Source organism: Nelumbo lutea, chromosome 4 (assembly GCF_056320005.1).
Source record: "Nelumbo lutea isolate HS-2025 chromosome 4, American lotus-T2T, whole genome shotgun sequence".
Taxonomy (NCBI): domain Eukaryota; kingdom Viridiplantae; phylum Streptophyta; class Magnoliopsida; order Proteales; family Nelumbonaceae; genus Nelumbo; species Nelumbo lutea.
Window position 1 is genome coordinate 36,938,893 of NC_142687.1, and position 13,745 is coordinate 36,952,637.

The window sequence follows — 13,745 nt, forward strand, 5'->3', positions numbered from 1 at the left end:
ATAAGTTGGATGCATATGAGTGGCTTCCAAGGTGAATGGGTTGAGGTCAAGATTGCCACGGGTTGAGGTCAAGATTGCTGACCTACTAGTGGAAGTTGAAAAGACTTAAAGAATTTGTATTTATGTAAATGCTTTGGTAGTAAAGGCAAGCAACAACAGTTTGATTGTTTTTGAGCTTTTGAGATTTTTGGGGATCTTAAGATTTTGTTTACCATGTGTTTGTACTTATTCTCTCTTTTTTATTTAAATAAATCTTTTAATTGATTCTTTAAAAAAGAATACTTGTGGTTTTATCAAGGAAAGTGACTTAGCAACCAGGCCAACCACTTGCTTAGGAATTGTTTTGTCCTTTATTGGACATAGATCTTTGTCATTTCTTAAGAAAAACATAATAAGTCGTCAACAAAACTGCGTGTCTGGGCGGTTCATCTTCTTCGACCAAGGTAAAGATGAGCAATTGTGAGAGCTCCTTTATTTTTGACGTAAAATTGCAATTAATTTGACATAAACCAACGTTTAGAACCACCCGTTTCCATGTGTGGGCCGGGTTGGAGGGCAAAGTGCTTCTATTAAAGGAAGTTGGAGTTGAAGGCTCGTTAGGCAAAAAAACACAATTTTGATAAATCAATCTTCAGATCACAAGCTTGTTCGAGGGGAAGAAAGCATGGCAACTAGAACAGACGTGGTGGTTTCGCCAATCGTGCAGTCGATGATCGCGAAACTATCCTCTTCCGAGCTCTGCGATTTTGGATCTGCATGGAGAGTCAAAGAGCAGCTTGACGAACTCTCAGAGGTGCTTAAGCGAATTCATTCAATACTCATTGTTGTGGAGGAGATGCAGATAAAGGATGAGCTGGTGAAGATTCTCCTTGGAGATTTTCGAGAAGCGACTTACGATGCTGATTACATATTGGACGAGTTCATCTACCAAGTATACCGACTGAGATTGGACGAGGAAAAAAATCTAAGTAGCTCGAAGAGACAGGTGTGCCAATACTTCTATTTTTCTTTCAATGAAAATCAAATTTTGCATCAACATAGAATTGCACCGACAATAATTGAAATCAAAGAGAAGTTAGTCGAAATCGAATATAAGCTCCGGCCTCACTATTTCTGTTTCATGGGGTCAGTTGATACGGGGTCAAATGAAATAGAAAGGAGATTAAGAAACGTTTCATTTATAGACTCCAGACCCAAGAGTAGTTCTGTGGTCGACGAATCTGATATTTTCGGTAGGAGAGAAGATCTAAATTATATGAGAAAATTGTTGTTGTCTGATCAGTATAATAGAAAGGAGGTTGCCGTCTTTGCTATATACGGAATGGGGGGTCTTGGCAAGACGACTCTTGCTCAACTTGTCTACAATGACCCAGATATAGAAAACAATTTTAAAATAAAAGCATGGGTTTGTGTCTCCGAAAGTTTTAATATCGAAAGATTGACCAAAGCAATTCTTGTGTCAGCAACTGGGAAAAAATGTAATTTGGAAGATCTAGATCCCCTTCAGTGTAAACTTAAAACTAAACTAAGGGGCGAGAGGTTTTTCCTTGTCTTGGATGATGTATGGAATGAAAATCGTCGTTATTGGGATTCCCTGCGAGTTCCATTCAGTGTTGCTGGAAAAGGAAGTAGAATTTTAGTGACAACTAGGAGTCAAAAAGTTTCATCCATCATGGGTGCGATAGAAACACTTTTCCTGGAAGGTTTGTCAAGCGAAGATTGTTGGTCATTGTTCAAAAAACGAGCATTTCTGGATGAGAACTTTGATGTAGATCAAAGCTTAAAAACAATTGGCAAAGAAATTGTTGAAAAATGCAAGGGGCTGCCTTTGGCAGTAAAGACACTTGGAGGTCTTCTTTGTGGTGAGTCAGATAAGAAGCAATGGAAATCCATTCTGGAAAGTAGGATGTGGGATTTGGAGGAAGATGATATTTTGCCAGCTCTTAGTTTGAGTTATCATCATCTTCCCCCACATCTGAAGTTGTGTTTCTCATATTGCTCTTTGTTTCATGAAGACTATGAATTTCAGAAGGAAACTCTAGTCCTGCTTTGGATGGCAGAGGGTTTTATTCCCTCTGAACAAGACGACAGAATGGAAGAAATTGCTGGCAAATACTTTGATGAATTGTTGCATAGATCATTCTTTCAACGCTCTACAAAACAATCAACATATGTGATGCATGACCTCATGCACGATTTAGCTCAATCAGTCTCGAGGGGAACTTGTTTCAGGATGGAGAGAAACAAGTCCTCAGATATCTCTAAGAAAGCTCGTCATCTGTCATTGGTTGTTTACTTGGATTCGGTGAACAAAGAGTACTTCTATAAGTGTAAGGGGTTGTCCACATTTTTATCACTAACAAATCTTTTTAAGCATGATCTTGGACGGGTTCCTCGTGACTTGTTTGAAGCCTTGAGATGCTTACGGGTGTTGAATCTTACTGGTTCTACTATTGAATCATTGCCAGATTCCATTGGCAATCTGAAACATCTACGTTATCTAAACTTGAGCTCCACTGGCATTACAGAGCTACCAGAATCTACATGTAACTTGCTCACTTTGCAAACATTGATACTCGATAATTGCGAGTGCCTTGATGGTTTGCCTAACAACATTGGAGACTTGATCAACCTCCGGCATATGACGATGAAAGCAACTTGTTTCGACTATACACCAGCTGGCATTGGGAAGTTAACCTTTCTTAGGACATTGTCACATGTTTTTATAGGACAGGACTATGGTTTCAAGGTAGGAGAACTGAAAAAATTGAAGCATCTCCAGGGAGAGCTTCGGATTTGCAACCTAGAGAATGTTGTCCGTGTTGAGGAGGTGGAGGCGGCGAATTTGAAGAACAAGGCAAGGCTGGATAGATTGGAGCTGACATGGGGTGAGGGAATTGGAAATTTAGGAGAAGAAGCTGTATTTGATGGCCTACGACCTCACGCGGGTCTCAAGGGTCTCACTGTCAATGGCTATAGGGGTTCAAGATTTCCAAACTGGATGATGACAGAGTTGTTGGGATTTAATAAATTGACCTCGTTTTCACTCATTGCCTGCAGGCAATGCAAATTCCTCCCACCTCTTGGACAACTACCTGCGCTAGAAATCTTAACAATAGCAAAGATGGACTCATTAGAGGAATGGCGTGGAGCTGGAGAAGATGGATTTCCTTGCCTCCAAAAGCTTAGAATCTCACAATGCCCGAGACTAAGGAAACTGCCCCAGATCCTTCTCACTGTAAAAGCAGTATCCATAGTTGACTGCGAAGCTTTGACTGGTCTGCCGAAGCTTCCTTCAGTTCGCAACCTAACGTTAGAGAATTGTGACGAGAGGATATTGACTTCAGTCCATCAATGCTCTTCCCTGTCCTCCCTGAACATCTCTTACTTTGAAACACCGACATCCCTGCCCCCGGCAATGTTACGACACTAGGCACAATCACTTCAAAATTTTGTTCTTGAAGGGTTCAGTGAACTTACATCTTTGTCAGACGATGTCGGGTTACAGAACCTTACAAATCAACAGCTGCTGGAGTCTCACATCTTTGTCCAAAGAATTACACAGACTCACCTCCCTCGAGGATTTGATAATTAACGAATGTAAGCAACTGATATCATTTTCAGCAGCACAGATAGCGCTGCCCCCAATGCTCAAGCGTTTAGAGATAAATAAATGTTCGAGTCTCAGGTCCTTACCCAAAGGACTGCACCACCTATCCTCCCTTCAGGAACTGAAGATCGCCGAGTGTGATAATATAACATCATTGCCAGAAGAGGGCCTGCCGAAGAGTCTTCGTTCTTTGGTTATCGTTGAGTGCCGTAAACTACACCGCCGATGCCAAGATGGAGGACAAGATTGGGCCAAAATAGCACACATCCCCCACTTAGAAGTTTTCTCTAGGCAGCAGCAAGCTTCACCTTTTCCTTACTACTGAGGAGTTTAACGAGGTAAGTAATTATATTCTTCTTTACTCAAAAACTATTTTTACTTCGCTTAGTTGTGTGGGAATATTCTTGTTGCCAAAACCATCTAGACAAATTTTCCCTATTTGTTCTGAAAAAAGCTCATCGTGGTTGCAGAAAAAACTCTGGAAATGGTTGATTGGTAACGGTTAACGTCCATTTTGGCCCAAACGTAATGCTTTATTATTTTGTAAAATTTTGAATCGGTTCCTCTTTCTTTCTCTCGCTCTTCCTGCCTCCTCCGGTCTACTATCCACCGGTGACGGTGGCGTGCTGAGCTCCCCACTTCTCTCTCTCTCTCTCTCTCTCTCTTCTGTTTCTTCTTCTCCTCTCTTCCTCTGAGTCGGCAACCCAATCCTCCAACCGGCAGCGTTGCTGCAACCTCGAACCCGCCCCTATTGGATTGAGCTCAAAACCATACGATTAAAGCAGTGTAGTGGCCTTACTACTCTACCAGAAAGCACAAATCCGATTGGTGGGTTTTAACAAAATAACAAGGAGAGCAGAGGCAGGAAGTGAGGGAGCGAGAGAAAGAGAGAGGAACAGGGCAAGGATTGGTCGGGTTTTAACAAAATAATAAAATTTAAAAAGCTAGATGTCGATTCACCCATAGCAAAACTCAAATTTACACCTGAAGGTAGCTCCATCATCATAAGATCTTCTTGCAGCGGCATTCAGGGGCTGCAGCCGTGCAGATAGGAGGGTTGGATTGCGGATTCGGAAGGAGAGATTGGATTACAAATTCGGAGGGAGAGAGAAAACAAAAAACAAGGGATAGAACTTGCAGTGGCGCGGCAAGTTGAGAATTTTTCAGACCCTGTTTTTGCAGACTGATGAATGAATTGATTTGTTTGTCTAGCCAAAAAGAAGAATTGCAGACGACGAAGTAACATTATTAATTTTATTTTTTATAAAAAAGTAACATTATTAATTAATAATACTTTGTCCCCCTGAAATGCATGGGAAAAGGCAAAATCAAACCATAAGATCGAATGGATTAAATGAAATCTAATTGCTAGTGTAAATAAATAAATAATTAATTAATTAATTTTGATAAGTTATTGTTAATTACAGTAATTTTATATTTTGTGGCTAATTAAAATTATTACAGTAAATTAACTAATGTAGTGTAAATTTCAGTGTTTTAATTCGGACCCATTGTTGACCCCAGTGGTTCAATTCAAACCAAAACCTGGTCACAATTCCATGTCTGGCTTTCCTAAAACCCTAATTTAATAAAAAAATGATGATTTGGTCAAAACCCATTCAACCTGAGCCGTTGAAATGTTGATCAGATGTATACAAATTTTGTGGAGGTATAACTTTGGGGTAATCTTTATATTGATTTTGAATAATTTTTTAACATCTACACAAATCAAAGTGCAAAAGACACTTTTACCCGCTATTTTTTATTAATTGCAGTAAGTACTTACAATAATTAATTGTTATCTATAATCACTGTTAAGAGAAAATACGAAATTATGTTTATATAAATGTCAATGATTTTTCCTGTGAATAATTTCTACAATCATTGTTGATCATTAATTTTGTTAATTACTGTTACTTAATATAATTAGTTTTCTGATAATTATTTTCAACTTCTCAATTTCTGTTAATTAATAAAAATTTCCTTAATGAATTAGTGTTAATTATTATTAATTAATAGCCGTTTATAACTGCTGCACGTGCCCTAGCGGAATAAACGTATCATTAATTAATTTTCTATTTGATAAGTAATAATTTATTATTTTTATTGCTACTAATCATCAAGCAATACTTATTTGTAGCGGACAGGTCTAGATCACTTCAACCGTCTCATTACTTGGGATAGATTGCTGAAACTTCCCTGAACTTTCTTAAGTTTTCTGAAACTTCCCCTTAAGTTTGGTACTTGCAATCATTTATCTCTCTTTAACTTTTTGAAATAGTTGCAAGTATACTCCTATTAAAATCTAAGTTCTATGCAAAAATGTCCAAAATACCATACAATTTAATTTTGATCAAAATGTTTATTTCTCAAATTTTTTCTACGTATCAATCACTACTCTAAATTCTACCAATCTCCTTTTTAAATTAATTATTTTTCAAATTTGTCTTTCTTATCAATTGTTCAAAGATAAAGATGGAACTTTAACTCTCTTTTTTTCGTTGTTCATAAATTTCATATTGTTTCCTGAAAAATTTCTTAAATTACTCCTACTGCCTAGCTAATTAACTAACTCTACCCTTATTATTCATATATTATCTTAAAGTACCTCTATTGTTTCAGGCAATTATCTAAAACCTCCCTTGCCTTCGGTCACACTCAGCTTACATGTGACATTACGTCATTGGCAATTTTCTTAAAATTCCTAAAATATCCATTTTGTGAATTATTCATCCTCCTCAACCTTGAGACAAAGAGGAGAGCGGAGGTGACAAGAACAATTTCTCCTCCCGATTTCCATTTCTCCTCTATTTCCTTCCATCTTCCCTTCCCGCCGTAGGGCCTTTCTTCATGCCTTCTATGACGAAAACAGAGGAGTTGAATAGTGACACACCTCTCTTGTTCTCGACGCTCACCAATTGTGCATACCAGATCTAGCAAAGCACAACGCCAAATGATACGGTACCTGCTGATGAAGGAAGATTTGGCCCGACCTCACAGTTATGCGACACGTGGCAAAAAAATAGCTCGGCAAAAAAGCAAGTCTAAGGCGTGAACACCAAGGGGACACTAGCGGACGATGGAGAGTCAAAGAGCAGCTTGACGAACTCTCAGAGGTGCTTAAGCGAATTCATTCAATACTCATTGTTGTGGAGGAGATGCAGATAAAGGATGAGCTGGTGAAGATTCTCCTTGGAGATTTTCGAGAAGCGACTTACGATGCTGATTACATATTGGACGAGTTCATCTACCAAGTATACCGACTGAGATTGGACGAGGAAAAAAATCTAAGTAGCTCGAAGAGACAGGTGTGCCAATACTTCTATTTTTCTTTCAATGAAAATCAAATTTTGCATCAACATAGAATTGCACCGACAATAATTGAAATCAAAGAGAAGTTAGTCGAAATCGAATATAAGCTCCGGCCTCACTATTTCTGTTTCATGGGGTCAGTTGATACGGGGTCAAATGAAATAGAAAGGAGATTAAGAAACGTTTCATTTATAGACTCCAGACCCAAGAGTAGTTCTGTGGTCGACGAATCTGATATTTTCGGTAGGAGAGAAGATCTAAATTATATGAGAAAATTGTTGTTGTCTGATCAGTATAATAGAAAGGAGGTTGCCGTCTTTGCTATATACGGAATGGGGGGTCTTGGCAAGACGACTCTTGCTCAACTTGTCTACAATGACCCAGATATAGAAAACAATTTTAAAATAAAAGCATGGGTTTGTGTCTCCGAAAGTTTTAATATCGAAAGATTGACCAAAGCAATTCTTGTGTCAGCAACTGGGAAAAAATGTAATTTGGAAGATCTAGATCCCCTTCAGTGTAAACTTAAAACTAAACTAAGGGGCGAGAGGTTTTTCCTTGTCTTGGATGATGTATGGAATGAAAATCGTCGTTATTGGGATTCCCTGCGAGTTCCATTCAGTGTTGCTGGAAAAGGAAGTAGAATTTTAGTGACAACTAGGAGTCAAAAAGTTTCATCCATCATGGGTGCGATAGAAACACTTTTCCTGGAAGGTTTGTCAAGCGAAGATTGTTGGTCATTGTTCAAAAAACGAGCATTTCTGGATGAGAACTTTGATGTAGATCAAAGCTTAAAAACAATTGGCAAAGAAATTGTTGAAAAATGCAAGGGGCTGCCTTTGGCAGTAAAGACACTTGGAGGTCTTCTTTGTGGTGAGTCAGATAAGAAGCAATGGAAATCCATTCTGGAAAGTAGGATGTGGGATTTGGAGGAAGATGATATTTTGCCAGCTCTTAGTTTGAGTTATCATCATCTTCCCCCACATCTGAAGTTGTGTTTCTCATATTGCTCTTTGTTTCATGAAGACTATGAATTTCAGAAGGAAACTCTAGTCCTGCTTTGGATGGCAGAGGGTTTTATTCCCTCTGAACAAGACGACAGAATGGAAGAAATTGCTGGCAAATACTTTGATGAATTGTTGCATAGATCATTCTTTCAACGCTCTACAAAACAATCAACATATGTGATGCATGACCTCATGCACGATTTAGCTCAATCAGTCTCGAGGGGAACTTGTTTCAGGATGGAGAGAAACAAGTCCTCAGATATCTCTAAGAAAGCTCGTCATCTGTCATTGGTTGTTTACTTGGATTCGGTGAACAAAGAGTACTTCTATAAGTGTAAGGGGTTGTCCACATTTTTATCACTAACAAATCTTTTTAAGCATGATCTTGGACGGGTTCCTCGTGACTTGTTTGAAGCCTTGAGATGCTTACGGGTGTTGAATCTTACTGGTTCTACTATTGAATCATTGCCAGATTCCATTGGCAATCTGAAACATCTACGTTATCTAAACTTGAGCTCCACTGGCATTACAGAGCTACCAGAATCTACATGTAACTTGCTCACTTTGCAAACATTGATACTCGATAATTGCGAGTGCCTTGATGGTTTGCCTAACAACATTGGAGACTTGATCAACCTCCGGCATATGACGATGAAAGCAACTTGTTTCGACTATACACCAGCTGGCATTGGGAAGTTAACCTTTCTTAGGACATTGTCACATGTTTTTATAGGACAGGACTATGGTTTCAAGGTAGGAGAACTGAAAAAATTGAAGCATCTCCAGGGAGAGCTTCGGATTTGCAACCTAGAGAATGTTGTCCGTGTTGAGGAGGTGGAGGCGGCGAATTTGAAGAACAAGGCAAGGCTGGATAGATTGGAGCTGACATGGGGTGAGGGAATTGGAAATTTAGGAGAAGAAGCTGTATTTGATGGCCTACGACCTCACGCGGGTCTCAAGGGTCTCACTGTCAATGGCTATAGGGGTTCAAGATTTCCAAACTGGATGATGACAGAGTTGTTGGGATTTAATAAATTGACCTCGTTTTCACTCATTGCCTGCAGGCAATGCAAATTCCTCCCACCTCTTGGACAACTACCTGCGCTAGAAATCTTAACAATAGCAAAGATGGACTCATTAGAGGAATGGCGTGGAGCTGGAGAAGATGGATTTCCTTGCCTCCAAAAGCTTAGAATCTCACAATGCCCGAGACTAAGGAAACTGCCCCAGATCCTTCTCACTGTAAAAGCAGTATCCATAGTTGACTGCGAAGCTTTGACTGGTCTGCCGAAGCTTCCTTCAGTTCGCAACCTAACGTTAGAGAATTGTGACGAGAGGATATTGACTTCAGTCCATCAATGCTCTTCCCTGTCCTCCCTGAACATCTCTTACTTTGAAACACCGACATCCCTGCCCCCGGCAATGTTACGACACTAGGCACAATCACTTCAAAATTTTGTTCTTGAAGGGTTCAGTGAACTTACATCTTTGTCAGACGATGTCGGGTTACAGAACCTTACAAATCAACAGCTGCTGGAGTCTCACATCTTTGTCCAAAGAATTACACAGACTCACCTCCCTCGAGGATTTGATAATTAACGAATGTAAGCAACTGATATCATTTTCAGCAGCACAGATAGCGCTGCCCCCAATGCTCAAGCGTTTAGAGATAAATAAATGTTCGAGTCTCAGGTCCTTACCCAAAGGACTGCACCACCTATCCTCCCTTCAGGAACTGAAGATCGCCGAGTGTGATAATATAACATCATTGCCAGAAGAGGGCCTGCCGAAGAGTCTTCGTTCTTTGGTTATCGTTGAGTGCCGTAAACTACACCGCCGATGCCAAGATGGAGGACAAGATTGGGCCAAAATAGCACACATCCCCCACTTAGAAGTTTTCTCTAGGCAGCAGCAAGCTTCACCTTTTCCTTACTACTGAGGAGTTTAACGAGGTAAGTAATTATATTCTTCTTTACTCAAAAACTATTTTTACTTCGCTTAGTTGTGTGGGAATATTCTTGTTGCCAAAACCATCTAGACAAATTTTCCCTATTTGTTCTGAAAAAAGCTCATCGTGGTTGCAGAAAAAACTCTGGAAATGGTTGATTGGTAACGGTTAACGTCCATTTTGGCCCAAACGTAATGCTTTATTATTTTGTAAAATTTTGAATCGGTTCCTCTTTCTTTCTCTCGCTCTTCCTGCCTCCTCCGGTCTACTATCCACCGGTGACGGTGGCGTGCTGAGCTCCCCACTTCTCTCTCTCTCTCTCTCTCTCTCTTCTGTTTCTTCTTCTCCTCTCTTCCTCTGAGTCGGCAACCCAATCCTCCAACCGGCAGCGTTGCTGCAACCTCGAACCCGCCCCTATTGGATTGAGCTCAAAACCATACGATTAAAGCAGTGTAGTGGCCTTACTACTCTACCAGAAAGCACAAATCCGATTGGTGGGTTTTAACAAAATAACAAGGAGAGCAGAGGCAGGAAGTGAGGGAGCGAGAGAAAGAGAGAGGAACAGGGCAAGGATTGGTCGGGTTTTAACAAAATAATAAAATTTAAAAAGCTAGATGTCGATTCACCCATAGCAAAACTCAAATTTACACCTGAAGGTAGCTCCATCATCATAAGATCTTCTTGCAGCGGCATTCAGGGGCTGCAGCCGTGCAGATAGGAGGGTTGGATTGCGGATTCGGAAGGAGAGATTGGATTACAAATTCGGAGGGAGAGAGAAAACAAAAAACAAGGGATAGAACTTGCAGTGGCGCGGCAAGTTGAGAATTTTTCAGACCCTGTTTTTGCAGACTGATGAATGAATTGATTTGTTTGTCTAGCCAAAAAGAAGAATTGCAGACGACGAAGTAACATTATTAATTTTATTTTTTATAAAAAAGTAACATTATTAATTAATAATACTTTGTCCCCCTGAAATGCATGGGAAAAGGCAAAATCAAACCATAAGATCGAATGGATTAAATGAAATCTAATTGCTAGTGTAAATAAATAAATAATTAATTAATTAATTTTGATAAGTTATTGTTAATTACAGTAATTTTATATTTTGTGGCTAATTAAAATTATTACAGTAAATTAACTAATGTAGTGTAAATTTCAGTGTTTTAATTCGGACCCATTGTTGACCCCAGTGGTTCAATTCAAACCAAAACCTGGTCACAATTCCATGTCTGGCTTTCCTAAAACCCTAATTTAATAAAAAAATGATGATTTGGTCAAAACCCATTCAACCTGAGCCGTTGAAATGTTGATCAGATGTATACAAATTTTGTGGAGGTATAACTTTGGGGTAATCTTTATATTGATTTTGAATAATTTTTTAACATCTACACAAATCAAAGTGCAAAAGACACTTTTACCCGCTATTTTTTATTAATTGCAGTAAGTACTTACAATAATTAATTGTTATCTATAATCACTGTTAAGAGAAAATACGAAATTATGTTTATATAAATGTCAATGATTTTTCCTGTGAATAATTTCTACAATCATTGTTGATCATTAATTTTGTTAATTACTGTTACTTAATATAATTAGTTTTCTGATAATTATTTTCAACTTCTCAATTTCTGTTAATTAATAAAAATTTCCTTAATGAATTAGTGTTAATTATTATTAATTAATAGCCGTTTATAACTGCTGCACGTGCCCTAGCGGAATAAACGTATCATTAATTAATTTTCTATTTGATAAGTAATAATTTATTATTTTTATTGCTACTAATCATCAAGCAATACTTATTTGTAGCGGACAGGTCTAGATCACTTCAACCGTCTCATTACTTGGGATAGATTGCTGAAACTTCCCTGAACTTTCTTAAGTTTTCTGAAACTTCCCCTTAAGTTTGGTACTTGCAATCATTTATCTCTCTTTAACTTTTTGAAATAGTTGCAAGTATACTCCTATTAAAATCTAAGTTCTATGCAAAAATGTCCAAAATACCATACAATTTAATTTTGATCAAAATGTTTATTTCTCAAATTTTTTCTACGTATCAATCACTACTCTAAATTCTACCAATCTCCTTTTTAAATTAATTATTTTTCAAATTTGTCTTTCTTATCAATTGTTCAAAGATAAAGATGGAACTTTAACTCTCTTTTTTTCGTTGTTCATAAATTTCATATTGTTTCCTGAAAAATTTCTTAAATTACTCCTACTGCCTAGCTAATTAACTAACTCTACCCTTATTATTCATATATTATCTTAAAGTACCTCTATTGTTTCAGGCAATTATCTAAAACCTCCCTTGCCTTCGGTCACACTCAGCTTACATGTGACATTACGTCATTGGCAATTTTCTTAAAATTCCTAAAATATCCATTTTGTGAATTATTCATCCTCCTCAACCTTGAGACAAAGAGGAGAGCGGAGGTGACAAGAACAATTTCTCCTCCCGATTTCCATTTCTCCTCTATTTCCTTCCATCTTCCCTTCCCGCCGTAGGGCCTTTCTTCATGCCTTCTATGACGAAAACAGAGGAGTTGAATAGTGACACACCTCTCTTGTTCTCGACGCTCACCAATTGTGCATACCAGATCTAGCAAAGCACAACGCCAAATGATACGGTACCTGCTGATGAAGGAAGATTTGGCCCGACCTCACAGTTATGCGACACGTGGCAAAAAAATAGCTCGGCAAAAAAGCAAGTCTAAGGCGTGAACACCAAGGGGACACTAGCGGACCGAACTCCCTACTGGGGGCCCGAACTCACCCTCGGCCCAAAACCAGAAAGTAATCTGAACTGGCCTACCTTCAGTTCGGGATATACCTCGCCGAACTAGCCAACCTTGTAACAGTTCGGGATATACCTTGCCGAATTGGCCAACCTTGTAACAGCTCGGGATATACCTCGCCGAACTGGCCAGCCTTATAACAGTTCGGGATACACCTCGCCAAACTGACCTGCCCTATAGATACCTCCGAACTCAAAACTTCGCCTCACTCACCACTCCGCATCACCTTCTGGGCACCAAAACCAAACAAGTCGTACCATGCCTGACACTGAGGAAGTCCGTGCCCGAGGGCGCCGCACCTGACTGACTTGGGATCTGACGCTTGTCGGCCACACTCTAAACGGCCACCTGCCATCGCCACTGACACTGCCATCTCTAGTTAGAGAGACGGTTAGGCAGTGACGGTTCTGTCCCAGCAGAAAGGACGACGACCGAATTGACAAACGCAAGGGTAATCATACCCGACCTGACAAGGACCTCAGAGCGAGTGCGAGAAGTGATTATAAGAGCCCCCTGCCCCCAACAAATAAGGTATGCAAAACTTTGCGCTATCTGGTTTTATCTTGCTTTTGAAGGATTCTAACTTAAGCTTTGGAGCCGTTACACCGGGTTCCCCCCGGAGCTTCCTCATCTCCTCCGTTTCAGGTTCCCTGCTATTCAGTTCAGAAGCAAGGTCGTTGACAGCCCGTGTCGTCAAGACACAGTTTTACAAGAATTAATACAAGACTTAGATTCTGTCTTCCAAATCCTGCGTCAGTTTAGCATGAAATTGAACCCCAATAAATGTGTCTTCGGCGTCACCTCGGGCAAATTCCTAGGCTACATTGTCAATCGGCGCGGTATTGAGGCTAACCCGGACAAGGTAAAAGCCATTCTAGATATGAGACCACCTCGGAAAGTAAAAGAAGTTCAGAGGCTAAATGGCCGCATAGCCACTCTAACCCGCTTCATGTCCAAATCAGCAGATCGCTGCCTACCTTTCTTCAAAGGCAAAGGGTTCGAGTGGACCCAGGACTGCCAGCTCGCGTTTGACGAGCTAAAAGGTTACCTCGCTAGTGTGCCGACCTTAGCCC

The 13,745-nt window shown here is 39.7% G+C and overlaps 2 protein-coding genes across 2 annotated transcripts; both read left to right on the forward strand.

Moving 5' to 3' along the window:
* The first annotated feature begins 617 nt into the window (after positions 1-617).
* Positions 618-5,309, forward strand: LOC148855229 (putative disease resistance protein RGA3). The gene is given in 2 exon segments (XM_088983797.1): positions 618-3,436; positions 3,438-5,309. Coding segments are annotated over 2 exon segments (3,270 nt in total). The 5' UTR covers positions 618-664; the 3' UTR covers positions 3,936-5,309.
* Positions 5,310-6,241: 932 nt separating this feature from the next.
* LOC148855230 (putative disease resistance protein RGA3) lies at positions 6,242-11,242 on the forward strand. The gene is given in 2 exon segments (XM_088983796.1): positions 6,242-9,369; positions 9,371-11,242. Coding segments are annotated over 2 exon segments (3,099 nt in total). The 5' UTR covers positions 6,242-6,768; the 3' UTR covers positions 9,869-11,242.
* The last annotated feature ends 2,503 nt before the right edge of the window (positions 11,243-13,745 follow it).